The 12,760-nt window shown below is 41.4% G+C and overlaps 2 protein-coding genes across 2 annotated transcripts; one reads left to right on the top strand and one right to left on the bottom strand.

Annotated features, from left to right (window-relative positions):
• The first annotated feature begins 2,180 nt into the window (after positions 1–2,180).
• LOC131880278 (Na(+)/H(+) exchange regulatory cofactor NHE-RF3-like) lies at positions 2,181–5,260 on the top strand. The gene is made up of 2 exons (XM_059226863.1): positions 2,181–2,341; positions 4,879–5,260. The coding sequence occupies exons 1-2, from the start codon at positions 2,277–2,279 to the stop codon at positions 5,240–5,242; spliced, it is 429 nt and encodes a 142-aa protein (XP_059082846.1). The 5' UTR covers positions 2,181–2,276; the 3' UTR covers positions 5,243–5,260.
• Positions 5,244–7,938, bottom strand: LOC131880277 (peptidyl-prolyl cis-trans isomerase 5-like; the record flags this gene model as incomplete). The annotated part of the gene is given in 4 exon segments (XM_059226862.1): positions 5,244–5,485; positions 6,528–6,715; positions 7,518–7,728; positions 7,793–7,938. Coding segments are annotated over 4 exon segments (689 nt in total), but the record flags the coding sequence as incomplete, so codon positions are not given.
• Between the last annotated feature and the right edge of the window lie 4,822 nt (positions 7,939–12,760).

Genomic DNA, 12,760 nt, shown 5'->3' with positions numbered 1-12,760 from the left:
CATGCTTTAACGCTGCGGGAAATTTTATCCAAAATTATGTTAAATGAGAGGCCTCTAGTGAATTAAAGTCTATGTATTTCCTTCCAATATCAGAGGGCAACCAATTGAACCTTTTTGCCTCAAAACCCATATTGCTTTTTTTCTATATTTAAGCATTGAGATTAGGTATGGCAAATCGTATCGATGCATATGATTCTCAATATTTTGATATATGCAATGGTTTGCAAAAATTTCCAATATAGCTGATAGGGCCCGGAAGAGATACTTGCATGAATATTTAGGGCCCGTTCATGTTTCTAAAAACATATTCTTGAAGTATAACAACAAAGACTCCCGTGACAAGTGGAACCATGCAAATCTCGTAATTTCAATGGGGGCCATGGTTATTTTTTGGATGAATCTATGATTGATTTTATGTATTATAACCGGTGGTGTCATTTCCAAAGGATAACACCTTTCATGACACACTACTGAGGGTACATTAGTTGTGCACAACAGTAGGGGTGCAGATTTCTGGCAAATGAATGAGACCTTGTGAGACCAAAAGTTAACCTGAATATTAGGAATTGGCCAACCTTTCGCTTATGGCATCAATTCTCTTTCAAAATCAATTATTGCATTTCTTTCAAAACCCTTCGACGACTCTGTTGTTGGAGCGGTACGATCAAAAACTTCCTTGGCGAGCTTCTACAATAGATGATATTCGAATTGGAGTCCATCAAGAATGAAAGCCAACAACAGTGCTAGGTGATGGAGAATGAAGGACTTATTTAGCACTTCAAATATAGTTCCTACGTCACCTTAGGCGGAGACCTCAAGTTTGCCCATTGCATCAAGTGCATTTAAGCATTTTATAAGCAGTTTTGACCAGCACGAGCACAGAACTATCCATGCCTTCACAGAAGGAGTGTCAAATGTAGGGATAAGCAAGTCACTAGCAAGGTAAAGATGAATTCGTCCGTAAATGGTTGGTTGACAAACTTGGCAAAGAGAAGGTGCCGTTTTTTTCAATATTTAGTAGGTGGTTCAATTCCAAGAGCTCGATAATCAAGTTCCTTCTTTCTAAAATAGACGGATCTTCGGGTGAAAAATGGCGATAAAAGTAAATTTGTCCATTGAGACGTATAGAATGTTACAATAAAAGTGAAAAAACAACGACTCTCAACAAGCAATGTCAGACCTATCCAGCACTCCCTTTGGTCCTTTTCAAGAGTCATGGGAGAAAGTTTGGACAGCATTTTGTGAGGGCATTGCACGCAATCTGATGAGAATAAAGTTCCTCTTCGGTCTAACTGGTAGTATGAAAAACAAAAATCATAAATGTGGGCAGAAAATTATATGGTCCTAAACAAACTTCAGGGCCCACTTTGACGTCTAGGTTAGTTGTCTCGGACCCAACTTTTGCCATCGTTTGGCATTCCAGTTTCGGTCTATTTCACGTTTGCAAGTGCCTAGAAGACCCAGAGCAAGATATTGACCTCCCGGAAATTGGACCTTAAATGCACCCAGGAAATGCCCTTCTCGTCCATTCTGACCTTTGTATGTACAAACACACGCCTCTCAGGAGGCCCTTCAGGCCCTTTTCGGGTGTATATATGTATATCGTGCATGTCTTGACTTGAGGTCGCACTCGCGTTGATGGACAGCTTCAAACATCGGTCAGGCCTCTTTGATCAGGCCTCGTGGTTGGCGGCCTGAATTCGGAAACTTCCCGAAAGAGCATGCAAGAAATCCAATCCTTGATCGAGAAGGAAATGTGTTCATGCTTGAACGTACGTGTTGTTGTAACAAGCAACAATGCAATAGAGTGGGAGTATGATTTGAATAGAAAGCGGCATGAGTATGAGTAGTTCCAAACAAAGGCCGATTACATTGGCTTTTGTTTGCGGTTGAACTCGATGTTACTATCTTATCTCGGTTTAAGAGGATGGAGGCGAGGATAAAGGCTTGTGATATGATTTAAGTTTCTAATCAACACAGAACAAAACCTGGGTCGAGGATTGCCGTAATGGATTGGGTTTGATTATGTTAAAGAATATGTTAACATCTCTTTTGATAAGGTTTTTAGTAACCACATAAGCACTGAGCAAGTGAAGAGAGAACATTTTACATTGAGAAAGTTCCAAAAAAATATACTTTTATTGACCAAGAAACATCGGAGACATCTCGGCAACACTGGGAATTCTTTAAACGCCCAATTCAAAACATGACAGTTTTAGTATCCCATATTCATTAGGTCTTTGCACATAACAAAAAGAAATTCTCTAAAAATAACAATGACCAATAAACTCGTGGTCCAAGTGGACGATCCGGCGGCCATCCCTAAATTTATCAGCTACAGGTAATTGCAAATGATTCATTGTCTACACTTATTGTAGTTGAATAGCGTTTGACAAGCCTGACTAAGATATGATCAAATAAATAGCTTCAAGTAGACTTTAATGCTTTAGGCTCATTTGAAACACTCAATTTCCATGACATATAAAGTCACATTTCTTCCACAACAGGGAGCTTTTTGATCCATTGGTGTCGAGAGAATCATCCCCAAAATTGAAAAAAAGAGTATGAAGACAACAACAAATAAATGGCTTTTGTTTTGGCTAGGGGCTTTGCTCTTCTTGTGCTTGAGGCAAATTAGAGGTCTGTTGTTTTGTACCGTTTGTTGAAGGTTGCTCTTCAAGATACTGTGAGAAGTGTAACCACCACTGTATCATACAAATTGGAAATGGAAATTCATCATTGAACGTAACAAGAGCATCAACAAAAATTTGTCTGTTGCCGGAAAGCACTGTCCGCACCTCCTCCAAAGGTGGGCGTCAAATTGTTCAACGTTAACCGTTAATTCATTATGTTGACAATGTTGTTAACGGCTTACGGACTTGTTGCTTATATTTTTGATCAGCCGAGAAATTTGATTTCATGGTCCGCTACGCATTAGTCGTGAATCGTTTTTTTTTTGACCATTTGAAAGTAAAGAATATGTGTCTGATTCTCAGCGCTTCCAATTTGAGGTGTAACCATTTTTTGTTCACTTTTTCCACTAATGCATTTCTTGCTGATATTGAATTATATTTAAAAAAAATCCTGTATTCAAGTGTGCCATGACGGAATGTCATTTGCCTAGTTCGTATAGATGCCAGATTTTTGAGTCAAATCGACCATTGCCAATTTACGATTATCTGATGTTATTTTTGGTCAAAAGAAACGGATGAACGATTGAGGCAGTGGACTTTTCAACGGAATGAATGGGTGATTATTGATGGTAGCTTTTTGATTAACAGTGCCCAGCATTATTTTGCCTATAATTTGACTTTTTGATTTTGTTATAAAAAGAAGAGCGGGATTGATACGATATTTCTTTTCCCTCGGGCGGTTATAAGCACAATTGTGTGCATTATTGAGAGACATTAGAAGCGATGGGTACCCTCAAACCAATTGAAAGATTGACATGGAAGCGGCCGTTTCAAGATTCCACCAATAATGTATTCAAAACTTAACTCCTGTGAACCATTTTCGAAAGATTCTTGAATCGTCCGTCATGCATCTGATCTACGTTTATGAATATGTCATTGAATTATTTATGCCAAAATATGCGACCGGCATTTCATGCCATAATGGCACCATTCCTAAGCTCGCCTAACTCCTTCAAATTCCTCAACATTCGCAACAAATATTTTTTTATTGTGGAAATTAACTTACCAACCGACGTCACATAGTCATGTATGAAGTGGTCTGTGGATGTCAAAAACATTGTTTGATGGGAGACCATTGACCAAAAGATCGGACTGTAGCTCATTTCATAACCCTGAATTTCGGTGTCGGATTCACGGGTTTCAATGCTCAAGAATTGATTCCCCCTTTTACTACCCGTTATTGGATGTTCTGCACTATTTCTAATTTCTATGCCTTCCCTAGAGACGGCTTTCAGCAGGCGTTGGATAGTCCCTGCATTAGGCCTTTTAGCATTAAAGCGCTGCTTTTTAAAACACTATCTCTAGCAGCTTCGCACTTTTCGTCATGACTGATATCAACGATTTTATATCTAGAGAGGGAATGTATCTGTTGTCCCTTTCATTGGGCGGCGGTGGCGCCCCCTGCATCATCTAGGTGCGGACAAACCGGACAAACCGGACAAACCAAGGTAGAAACAAGAGAAAAAAAAACACTCAACATGCCAGGCTTTACCAAAGTGATTTTGATAAACAACTCATTGTTTGAGGATTATGACACAATGAAACTGTCACTAACTCTTCTCGGAAACGTTTCGAATCCTACTATGGAGAAATTTCTAACACTTATAACATTCTGATAAGACTTAATCAAGGCATATTATACTGTTTGCTTGATAGCGTAGCCAAATTTTTGCGACCATCATTCACTCATCAGATTGCAGAATCCAAATGTGGTCTTTCCGTGTCACTATTGACTGGTTTACAAAGCTCCATTTTTGTTGAACTCTATCTTATCTTATCTCAAGAACTGATTGCTCCTGAAGCAGTGAAATAGTACCTAATTATATTTCGACTAAGAAAAAGGAAAAAAAGTTTGAATGCAAGCTTTCAAAAAATGCTTTTAAGCGTAAAAAGACTGATTGATATTTCAAGTTGAATCCAACTTTCATTCACGTTCATTAATGGCTATCAAGCACGGTTTTAGAAACCCTATGGAACCATTGCAAATTCAAATCACCAATAACATAAAGACTAAAATGCCAGAGTCCTTTACTGCCCTCCGATCTTTTCAGAGGGCGCTGCTAAAACCTCTGAACAGCTCTATTCCAGATGTCCTTTGTTTGCCCGTGCTTAAATCACTTTTTTCGGGTTGGGAGGGGCTGACCAATGAACAAAATCAAAAATAACCTAACTTAATGATAAACAGGTACATTGGCGACCTCTCGGAGAGTGTGAAGTATAAAACCCAAGAGTACATTTCCGGACCGACGAGAACATGCACCATTAAGAGGCCCACCGAGAAAGAGAGCGACGATCGAAGTTTGGGCTTTGACGTGGCCTCAATGAACAGTCTGCGCGGGCATTTCGTGGACGCAGTGTCTGCAGGTTCACCGGCTGAGAAGGGAGGATTGCGCCAAGGAGACATGATCGAGAAAGTCAACGGGAAACTTGTGAGGAACTTGTCTCACAAAGATCTGGTGGATCATATCAAGCCAATGGATGAATTTGAACTTGAAGTGGTGAGCCGCTTGAGGCGTAAAGATGTAGAAAATGAACAAAACGACCAATGAATAAAGTTAAAAAACCAACTCCTGTTTATTTGACCATAAAAAAGGTTGGAAAAATTCATGAGACATTTGAATTTCAAATAAGGGCGAGTTGTTGTCGGCTTATTCCTTGGCGTCGTCCTTTGTCACAGCAAAAGGCTCTGGCACATCCAAAGTGCCGGAATCGGCAATCACCACATCAGAGGCAGGGGTGTCTTTTCCGGAAACCTTGGGTGTGTTTTCAATCTTTCTCACGACATCCATACCCTGAAATGGAGATGTAACTTCTTGTTGGTGGTAGTTGTATGGATATACGGTATTCAAATAGATCTGTCGCCAGACCTGACACAGAAAGTGGGAAAGTTTACTGGGAGCCTTATACTAACTTTATCAAGCGGAAACATTCATCCATCCTTGTCTAGGCCTTCAGGAAAGACTCCCGCATGTAATAAATTGCGACGTGGCCTTTCAGCGTCTCTTGAACACCTCCAGGAAGACCCCCTTTAGCTCAATTACAAGTCTACATGTGGCATGGGAGACTGCAACTTAATTACAATGATGACCAATTTTAAACCACTTTCGTCAAATTTTAAATAAATAACCAAACTTTATTGCGACTCTTGGTCATGTCAGATTGTAAAATGTATAAAACTGTTTATATAAATATCATACAAAAATCAACTGATAAAAGAAGAAAATGGTCAAGACTGACAAAATAGTTGACTCGAGTGTTATCACAGTGAGTTTGACTAGATTTTGTTATACCGATTGTATAGAAGGTGCAAGAACCTTGGTAAATGTGTGTACAGGAGTTTACTGTGGTGTGGTTCTATTTTTGCCTTGTTGAAATTGACATTATCTAAGGTATGCATAATGCTCCCGTACCAAAAGATGCTTCGGTAAGAAATTTGTCTTTCAAAAGACAAATTTCGAAAGTTGGTGGCTCTTTTATTAGAATAAGAATAAACTTCTTCCTTTCGGTTCGTTGCTTCCTAAACGTACTGCTTGCACAAGTAAACTTGAATACAAAAAGTGTCAAGGACACAACTCTTTGAATTAAAAACCGTTAAAGGGGCCAAAGCTTTGGCATCAACTCTCGGAAATCGAAGATTTAAAGCAAGGATGGTGGAAAGAGACTGCTAGACCATGTAGTAACCAACCCTCATGCCAAATCATGTTGAACCGACCTCAAAGAGCTCACGAGTCAAAGACCTGTTTCTAGGCAATGAATGCCAAAGAAATCAGGCCTCTGTCACAGAAACAAGAAAGTTGTTCAAGTGGGTGAAAGTATGCGGACAATGTTGCCTACCTTGATCACTTTGCCAAACACGACGTGACGGCCGTCCAACCAGGGAGTCTTAACCGTGGTGATGAAGAATTGAGATCCATTGGTATCCTTGCCGGCATTGGCCATGGACAACCATCCGGCGCCATTGTGCTTGAGCTTGAAGTTCTCGTCGGCGAATCGCTCACCATAGATGGATCGACCACCGGTGCCTAAAGCAGATCCAAGAGGAGAAACTGGATGAATGCGACGGGCCCAGGTAACAACAGTCCCAAACCGGTCCGTCTAGTTACACTTAGCCTATATCCAGTTCTTTCATACAGATCTAGACAACTGAGAGGGGAGGTGATTGACCCCAACCCAAGATTTCTTCCCTGGCATTACGTAAGCGGTATTTGAAATTTTTTACAGCTGATCACCGACAGCGGTGAGTCTCAAGCATTGAAAATGGGACACAAACCGTCTCCGGTTGAGTGCTGGGATTGTATGTAGACTTTAATGGTATGACCCGATTCTTCAACGGGTCTTATGCTGTAAACTTGGGCTAGCCTAATCAACCCCTATGAAAAGTAATACATTGAATAAAACTCTTAAAACGTTGTGGGACAAACGACAACCTAATTAGTCAAGTTCCAGATCTTTGACCGAACAATTAATGGTGACGAATCTCACATCTGTTTTGGGAGCCAAGTTAGTTTGAACAGGAATATATCTTTATCTTAAAACATCATGTTTGTGTAGTACGGTTTTCAAAACGATGCGAGAGCTAGTTTTACATCTCTTGGTTTAGATCTGTACAAACTAATCAGCAAATAATAACGTCTACGCTGGTCTCGCGTATGTTTCTCTTGGAACATGGCTTGAGCATCTCTTCTAGATTCCAGAACTGAAGCTAATCACAAATGCTTGCTTGAAACAAACACCCAGTCAAGATTCCGAGTAAACTTGAGGACTTGATGCTGCCTAACGAACGAGAGAATATGAATGCTAAGAAGTGGTCCACGAGGGTCTTACCATCGCCGCGCGTGAAATCTCCGCCTTGGATCATAAAGTCCTTGATGACGCGATGGAACTTGGATCCATTATAATGTCCCTCCTTGTGTCCAATGGCCAATTGCTTGAAGTTCTCCACCGTCTTGGGCACGCTTCCGCCGAACAAACCGATCTCAATCCGACCCACGGGCTCACCCCCGATCGTCATATCAAAGAAAACCACATCCGTCACCTGAAAAGCAATCCCATTCACCCAATCAAGCCTCTCCGCTACACGGCTCAACCTGCATTCTTACCGTAGGGCCATCTGCGGCTTGGGACCCGTGGAAGCCGAGGATAACGGCCACGGTAGCGGCCAACAAGAGGACGGACACGGCGAGCTTCATGATGAGTCGATTCCGCCTTGAACACTTGGACCAGAATGAAGGAGCAATGGTGACACCTGACGAAGGAGACGTGGAGTCAATCTGAGCACCGGTCTCTGGCAGCGGGCTCGAGCCTCGACGACGGGGATCCAGCGGGTGGGCGACGATATGGCCGGGCGAGCCGAGCAATGACGACGAGTGGGTCTCGGCGGCCGGCATTCAAAGCACTAAGAAGTCCGGCGATTCGGCAGGATTCCAGTTACCTTAAGACTCGTCCACTACCAAATTTCAGCCAATAAGCGAACAAAGAGTGACTCATGCTATGGACTTTTAGACATATGGACGTGTCACGGAAGAGGCATTATTTCTAGATTCTTCTTGAACATGGTCAATAAAATGTAATCTAGCCAGATTTGGGTTCAAAATATGGATGGCTGGGGAGGGAACTCGATAAATGTAGTCAAAATTGTGTTGCTATGACAAATTGAATCTCCAGCCTCCTCTTGGCCTGATACACGATTCTTAATAATGCGACTTGGAACAAGCCATTTTACAACAGAACATTGAAAAAGTGGCTTGCCCATTCAATGCCACTATCTGGCTTTCTCATTTTGTGAATATAGTCTGAAAAAGAACACTGAGTTGTAATGGCCGAACCGAAAGCAGGCTGATTGGCCGAGATATCCTTTCACCGTCCATATTTCAAGCAGTCCCTACTCACACGTACTTCTTATNTTGAATCTCCAGCCTCCTCTTGGCCTGATACACGATTCTTAATAATGCGACTTGGAACAAGCCATCTTACAACAGAACATTGAAAAAGTGGCTTGCCCATTCAATGCCACTATCTGGCTTTCTCATTTTGTGAATATAGTCTGAAAAGAACACTGAGTTGTTATGGCCGAACCGAAAGCAGGCTGATTGGCCGAGATATCCTTTCACCATCCATATTTCAAGCAGTCCCTACTCACACGTACTTCTTATTGGATAGGCCAAGCCAGTTTCCAACAGGGGAGTAGTCATTGCAGGAGCTAGGATTGTTATGGCTGAGGCCAACCAAGTGGAGAAAGGAGGCACGAAAAGTAAAGGTGACTGCAAGAAAGGAACGAAAAAGTGTAAGAATGGGCCATTAAGGCTAGCTAGATTGGTTATTTCCTCATAGTTTAAAAAATAACAGATTGAACAACCAATATTTTGAAATAATTGATCGGAAAAAGAATTTCGAGTTTTTTTTCAAAGAGTTTTCAACCAGCTATTGAAAAAGGATATTGTGAGAAGATTTGGCTGAGTAGGGTCACGCTGTGTAATGTCTTGTGTTCCCAGATGGGCTTGAACCAGCAACTTTGACGTGGCAGAGCTGAATTGGCCTCTGGCTTGTTGGGTTGCATGACTGGGACGCCAGCCGGCACTTTAAAGCCGGCAATTTACACTGGTCACAGGGCTGGGTTTAAAGACACACACACTGACACATCATGATACTGGGAGGATACAGGGCTTTCTTGGACAGTGCCTAAAAAGAACTAACGATTACGATTCCCATTTTTTTGTTAAAGATTAGCTATTCGAACTCTTTAAGTTTTGTAGAATCAAAAGACTTGCAGGTTCACGATTACGGTTGTGTGTATTTGACAAAGCAACATTTCATTATCTTTGAATTACAAATGAACATAAGTAATACGCACTTAATTGGCTAATATTCGAAAAACGATTTGAAGACTTAAACTAGAAATTTCCTAATGAGTCTAAAACACTAATCATTATTCAGTAACTTTCAAATCTTTGGGGGATCAAAAAGGAATAACTAACAAATTATTCTATAACTTAGGGAGAATTTTAAAGAAACTGCAATTTTTGCGCTCTAATCAAAGTGTTTTCCATGAAAAGGTTTGGAAATTTACTAAATATGTATGAACATATGATTGATTGCAACTGAATGCATTTTAAAAACATTTTTCTTGCTCTAGGAATGGCCAAACCGTAGTCTACAGTCTCCCAATCAAATTTTAGTGCCGCTATTCCTCGAGGAAAATTAAGCATCAGGATATTCACCGAAAAATGTCCGTCACTTCTCGTTTCTAAATCACGTCGTTCAATTCGATTCTAGTTTCTTTAATTACATGCGTGCTACAGTTGTGCAAAAAGACACCCCAAACTGAGAATCCATGTAAAAGGTAAGGACTAAATAAAAGAAGGATTTCATACAGTTGCAGGGCGTAAACACCTACGTACCTGCACCCTGCTTAACTAAGATGAAGTATGAACCAAGTATCACGATATTCAGTTTACCTCCGTATTGATTGCATTCTCTATAAGTATGTTCCAAGTCAATTTGTGCCAGAAGTTCCGTGTAGGCTAATAGGTCCGAGGAATCTTGGCCTTGCTCCACCCGCTTCCACCTGTTCACTCACTCCCCTCTCCGTTCCAAAACCCCAGTCAGCCCCCCCCCCCTTTCCTCCCCCCTCCCCCTTGCTATTGAAAGTACTGAAAGTAAAGTTAAGCAGGTATTTAGAAAGTAGAAAGCCCGCCGTTCGTCTCGAGCAGAGAGTGCATGCCAAAACACGAAACCAACTCCAAACCATAACAGACGACCGTTATGCTACCTAGAAAAATACACATGGCCAAACCGGCTTTATCCACACGAAACATCATGCAATTCTAGTGCCTTACATGTGATATCAAAATGAAAAAATTCAAGAACTTTGTCAAACGTCGGGCCTCGCCCTCTCCTTCACCCTCCCACGTGGCCCATCCAAGCCTCCCGGTGGAGGCTACATCGTCTACCATTCAACCCAACCCAAGTTCTAGTGCCGCAAGTAGCTCCAACCGTCGAGGTTCGGTTTTATCTTTGATTTCGCTTCCCAGAACCGGATCCAATGCTTCCAGTTACATCGACAGTCATGTCAAAGGAGCCAGCAAGCTCCATTGGGCCGTGTGGAACGTGGAAGTGGAACGGGTCCAGAAATTGGCCTCCAAAAATGACGTGGGGGCTTTGAACGCGCTCGATGCTCGGGGTAGAACTCCATTGCATCTGGCCGCAACGCTAGGTCACCCCGAAATTGTGGGGACTCTTTTGACCCATGGGGCTACGGTTCACAGTAGGGATGTTGAGGGAGCGTCCCCGCTACATCGTGCCGTGCAAAAGGGACATGATGCAGTGGCTAGGACTTTGTTGGATCGAGGAGCGCCGTTAGATGGCGTGGATTTGAAAGGTGATACCGTGCTTCATTGGGCGGTTCGGCAAGGTCAACAAGATTTGGTGGCCTTGATATTGAGGAAAGGGGCAAACCCGGATATATCGAATAAGGCCCAGGAATGTCCGCTGCATGAGGCCATCCGGTTGGGCCAGTGTGATACGGCTTTGCTATTGTTGAGGTGTGGGGCATCAGTCAATGTGAGTGGCCCTCAGGCCGTGACCCCGCTCATGTTGGCTTGCACCCGTCCTGATACTTTCACCTTGGTCGAGACATTGCTAGATTACGAAGCTGATCCCAAGGCCTTGGATCAGAAAGGGCGGGATGCCATTTGGTGAGTGATGAGTTTCATGTATATGTATGCTCTCGACATCGCTAAATGAATCCATTTTTACCAGAGAGCGGAAAAATACGTATAGACCTCTTTTTGCTAAAGATTTTTTTTCTGGTTTACATAGCACCACGTTATAAAAAAACTTCATATATTGATATGGGGAAGAAGACTCATTGCATACAGTTAAGGTGAATTTTTCAACAAAAATACCTTGCATTTATTCCTCATCAAAAGATAAATGTCTGACATTCTAATATTTTGATCAATTCAGCTAAACTTCATGACTCATGCACGACTCGTGAAGAACAAAAGTAATTTATAACGTATGAAGCCCTCCAGCCCAATTAATTGTCTCCCTGACTAGAACAATATCACAGCTATTCATACATAATTTGTATTGCCAATGAGTTTTGTTGACTTTTAGTAAGCATTCTTTACCATTTGGAAAGTAATGCATACAAATTTCAAAGAAAAACGAGCCATGTCCTTGTTTACATTTGATTACTAGACCAAAAAAAAGCTGTCGGCTTAGCCGATATTTTTTTGCAAAGTTGCGAAAAATGCAAAAAAGGTTGTCAAAAGTTGGTTAAAGGCTGTGAATATATGCAAAAAAGGTGTAAGTATGCAAAAACAAGTTACGATACTGCAAAAAGAATTATCACAATGGAAAAAGGTCGTTTTAGCCCCTTTTAGTCTCTTTTCTGCATTTTTATCTGTTACAAAATCTGGCTAAAAAACTAGGCTATCCATTGAGTTCACAATATTTTTTTTTCTCGCAATGTTTTACATTAGAACACGTCTTCAATTGATACAGATGTAGTGGTAAACAATTGACTCTCTTTTGGGCCTTACTGTTTTGGTGGTGAGGGTGCTTTGGTGCATAAAATAAGTTTGTGTCAGATCAAACCCAAGGCGACTAATGTAGGTCAACTACAAGCTCTCTTTATTTTGCAGACCTTCCCATAACGAAAAAAGGATGTAGAATTTGATATATTCAATTCGTTGATAGACCAAATATTGTTCAGAGTTTAAGTGTCAATCGCTAGACAAATATGTAAGGCAATATAATTTATCTAAGGTCCTCAGGAGCCATGCAGGTTATAAAAAGTTCTGGCTGAGGAAAGAAGGAATAACTAGTTAAGGAAGAAGCTGATACGGACCCAAATGACAATAATAGGGCAAAAAAAGTCCTAAGATGTGAAAAATGGTGAGAAAGTAAAAGGTCCGAAAAGAGTCGAGAAAGTGGGAGAATGGCTAAGAAAGTGAGAAAATTGGAAATTTGACTCAAAAATTTTTTATNATCCAGCACGTGGAGCAAGACAAGCAAGATTTGAAGGCCATTCGCGAGGACCTTGAACTCAAGTTACGGAAGGC

This window comes from Tigriopus californicus, chromosome 5 (genome assembly GCF_007210705.1).
Source record: "Tigriopus californicus strain San Diego chromosome 5, Tcal_SD_v2.1, whole genome shotgun sequence".
NCBI lineage: Eukaryota > Metazoa > Arthropoda > Copepoda > Harpacticoida > Harpacticidae > Tigriopus > Tigriopus californicus.
Note: the sequence above shows the minus strand (reverse complement) of the source record. Positions and strands in the feature narration are given on the sequence as shown.

Coding starts and splice junctions, on each gene's coding strand:
- LOC131880278 (XM_059226863.1), top strand. CDS start 2,277: ATGACCAATAAACTCGTGGTCCAAGTGGACGATCCGGCGGCCATCCCT. Junction 2,342..4,878: donor CCTAAATTTATCAGCTACAG/GTAATTGCAAAT, acceptor AATGATAAACAG/GTACATTGGCGACCTCTCGG.